This window comes from Vidua macroura, chromosome 7 (assembly GCF_024509145.1).
Source record: "Vidua macroura isolate BioBank_ID:100142 chromosome 7, ASM2450914v1, whole genome shotgun sequence".
Classification (NCBI taxonomy): Eukaryota; Metazoa; Chordata; class Aves; order Passeriformes; family Viduidae; genus Vidua; species Vidua macroura.
Window position 1 is genome coordinate 15,933,260 of NC_071577.1, and position 3,958 is coordinate 15,937,217.

Below are 3,958 nucleotides of genomic sequence, written 5' to 3' on the forward strand. Positions count from 1 at the left end.
TGTCATAATAGTGTTTGGATTTCAGTTGATCAGTAGGCATGATGAAATTTGACAGTAAGATGCTCAACTGCAACAGCAATAGCTCTTAATGCTACACACATATATATTACATATTGGTACAATACATCTCAAAAAAGTCAATGGCCTAATGTAGCCATTTATATGTGATAGGGTTAATCTTCAAATATGAATACATACACTATTTATTCTCCTCCAAACTGTAGAAGTTACAAAGAATATTCTCTCACCTTCTGTACACTTTTTGTAAAAGGACAGTTAATTTATTTCTTTAACTGAAATGAATTATTAGACTCTCCATCCCAGCTAGGAAATGGTTTCTCTCTTTCCTTGTTATAGTTAACAGTGATGTGGAATGGAATCACCTTTTTTTCTAGCTTTTCAGAAGGCATTTTCACATAGACTCCAGTAGTGAGACATCGTCTTCTCTTTATCTGTAACATATGGGAAGAAAGTAAAATAAACAAGCAATCACGGCATAATCATTGACCAGCACATTTAGAGAAACCAATGGATGTTCTTCCTTTGCTGAGTAAAATGTATTCTAGACACCTTTCTCTGCCTCTTTATAGAAGATCTGTTAAGAGCATTTGAGGGAGGATCAGGATGTACAGGGGCTATTTATACAAAAAAAAAAAAAAAAAAAAAAAAAGAGTCCTGCCATTCATTTGGCTTTTTGAAGGTGCTTCTGCTTCAGAATTCAGTGTTGGTTCAAAGCTAGGAGTGTTCATACCTAACAGCTTCATTTAACTTCTAGGGACAAAGACTGATTGAAAAATATGGGAGAGAGACATTGTTTGGTTTCAAGCTCAGGTTCATTTCTAACAGACTATGAGTGCTGCAGACCCCTGTGGCAAAAGGCAACCCAGGCTTACGTTTTGCATATTTTTGTGCAGACATTTCTAGCTGTGAAATTAAAAATACTTAAAGTTACACTTCCCCCATCCAAGGAGAAAGCTGTTTAAATTTGCTTTACAGCGGTGAATGATGAGAAAAGGAAAAAAATTAAATTCTGGGATTTTATGTGAATAATTTGTGAAATGAGAGTACACATGAAGACTGTTGCCTTCAATCTCAGAAGCATGCAGGACTTTGCCTGGTTTTAAGCATCCAGCCCGAAGCCAAGGCTCAGTCCAGTTGATGGAAGCTGACTGCTTTCTAGTATGCTGGCAACACAAATGAGCCATAAATAAATGTAAGTGGCAGCTCCAGCAAGTTCTCTTATTTTGCATTATTGTAATAACATTGCACTTGTAAAATGGAGCATACCACTGGCTTTGTTTACAGTGTTCTTCCCTGTTCTCATTTCTTGCTCCTTGTTCTCACCACACAAAGGGATATTATTAGCAGAAGGGGGCTGAGTTGATGGGACTTACCGCTTTGCCCACAAGAATGGCTGAGATGATGATACTGTAAAGAAAAAATCCTGAGGCAGTAGCTCCTAATACCCAGAGATATATGGCAGGGTCTGGACAAGGTTCTGGATCTAAAATATATGATATCACACATGTCATGTCACACAAGAGCCTCATAAGGAAGGCCCTAGAGTCAGTGAGTCAGTCTCTACACTGCTTTTCTCCAGCATGTGCTATCCTAAGATACCACCAGGACTGAGCTCTGAATCGCTGCCTACTCAACCTCCAGTGAAAAGAGTCTTTATCTGTAGAAGAGCTCACACCTTACTCTGACACTTCTGCACTTCTGTATCTAACTGCCTAGACATACATGTACACTGCATGGTATTGCTTATGCTATCATTCCATGGCTATGACTATGCTTGCTTTGGGTGTGTGCAGTGAGATCCGAAAGAAATAAAAGCTAATCAAGATTTTCAGTGCTGAAACCAGTATTCACCCTCACTTCTTACAAACAGAACTCTGAAGACATTTGAGATGTAATAGCAACTCCCTTAACTTGGAAATATCACAGTACTGTAAACCTGCTGGCCTTACCAAGGACATAGAGATGCGTGCCATTTCCCTTGTTCATAAAATAGGGTGGGGGGTACATCCGCTCCATCTTGCAAATGTAAAGCCCGGTGTCATTTGCTTGCAGGCCAGCCAGCGTGAGGGTCACATTGTTTTGGCCGGGCGTAACATGGCACTGAATGACCTTTTTCACAAAGAATGTTTTAAACTCCGTAGTGTATGATGAAGCGCAGATTTCTGTGATCTGGTCACCAATCTGTTTAAGCAAAGTCACTCGAATTTCCTTTGCATTCCCGATGTTCTTGTATTTACACACCAAGCTGGCAACTCCTTGCCTGTTGGCCAGCACAATTGCTGGCTGAGTCACTTCCATTACTGTAAGGAAGTAAAGAGTGTGATGGTAAGTGAACTGTCAGTAAAGGATCTGGAGTCATTTACTTCAAACCTGTAGAGTAGGAAGGGAGTTCTGCCACCTCCTGTCACCCATTTCTAGGGTGATTCCTAGAAATGCTGTTTTCAAAGAAAGGACTCCAAGACCACAATTCACATTAGCAGTGCATTAATATTCTTTAAAAAGCTCAATAAATGCTTTGTTTACTAAAAATTATATTATAAATCTTAGCAATTACTTGTTGCTTAGATAGTAGGTTATTTGGCCCACTTAGTCGAGCAATTAATGACCCACATGCTTCAGTTTCCCTCAACACAAACTTCTTAGTATACTAAAAAATAGACTATAGATGGTAAGTTTGAAATTTGAAATTTAAAATCAGGCTTTTAAACCACAATTTCTGCCTAGTAGAAATAAACATGTTTACATTTAGGAACAAAAAAGTTGACATCCTGTATGGAACATAGAACAGAACTATTTAAGTAAGAGTAAAACTGAATAGAAAATCTGTTTGCATACTTTTGTTTCTGATCTTTTTTCTTCTTATTTTTAACTAGCTACTCCCAAGCCACAGTATAGCAACAATATATGCCCCAAGCTAATATAGCAGCACACAACAAAGCCTGATGAATAGACTGTAAAAAAAAATCTTAAGGGAAAATTACTGTACCATGTACAACCTCACTGACAGCTTTTTGCAACTTCTATAATCATGACACATGATGGGATGGCACTGTCTTTTGCTTTGGTAAGCTGTGAAGACTCAGCATTATTTTTTTCAATCTCATTTTATATCAGTCCATTTTGGGGCAGGGTTTGTCTTCTCAGTTCTGCAATGCAGGAATTCCAGATGAAGAGTAGAATTTCTCCATACATTCAAACCTCTATACCCATGTTTTCAGCTGTCACAACTTCACTTGCAGGGCCTGGTTTTTCAAGATCTTTTCTTCCTTCTTCAGCTACTCTGAATGTTGCCCTGCAGATAGTACTGCTCTAAAGTCTGTGTCTGGTTTTCCACACACCTTGCAGTGCACTAAGACCTCGCTCCCATTAGTCCTGTGCCACCTTCCTCTCCCTGTTGTACCAAGTCTGTCTCCTGCAAAGACATGAAACTGAAAACAAGTCAACAACCCCAGATACCTTGCCTCCTTCAGCTACCCACCTTCAGCAATGGCAGTGGCTGTGCAGAGAAAGCCCATGGTGACCAATATTGAGAGCATTCCTGTGCTGGGACAGAGGCTGAAGGTGCTAATGCCTTCAGACTTAAGGACAAACTGGAACTCTCAGGACTGGAAAAGAGGTGACACCTTTCAGGATACTGAATCTTCGAAATGTTTGAACCCACACAGAGACAGTGTGTATATATATAGCTTTGATCCCAGATGCTGTACCTGAAAGTAGTATGAAGCTTTGTTTTGGTTTTACGAGAAAGGAAGCAGTGGGTTTGATTAATACGTGCACAGTTAACCTCAAACAGCATGAACAAAAACAACCATTCTGCAGATGGAAAATATATATTCAATCTGAAACTGCCGTCCATTCTGCTTTAAGAATTGTGGGAGGAAAGGTAATCATCATTAGAGCAGTTCAGGCCCTTTGGGGGTGCCAGCTTGCAGAATCA

At 39.6% G+C, this 3,958-nt stretch overlaps 1 protein-coding gene across 1 annotated transcript; it reads right to left on the bottom strand.

Moving 5' to 3' along the window:
- Window positions 1-281: 281 nt before the first annotated feature.
- On the bottom strand, window positions 282-3,557 carry LOC128810232 (cytotoxic T-lymphocyte protein 4-like). Its single transcript, XM_053982917.1, has 4 exons — window positions 3,500-3,557; window positions 1,971-2,321; window positions 1,395-1,504; window positions 282-452 (listed from the first exon to the last, which is right to left on the bottom strand). The coding sequence occupies exons 1-4, from the start codon at window positions 3,555-3,557 to the stop codon at window positions 282-284; spliced, it is 690 nt and encodes a 229-aa protein (XP_053838892.1).
- Window positions 3,558-3,958: the final 401 nt, after the last annotated feature.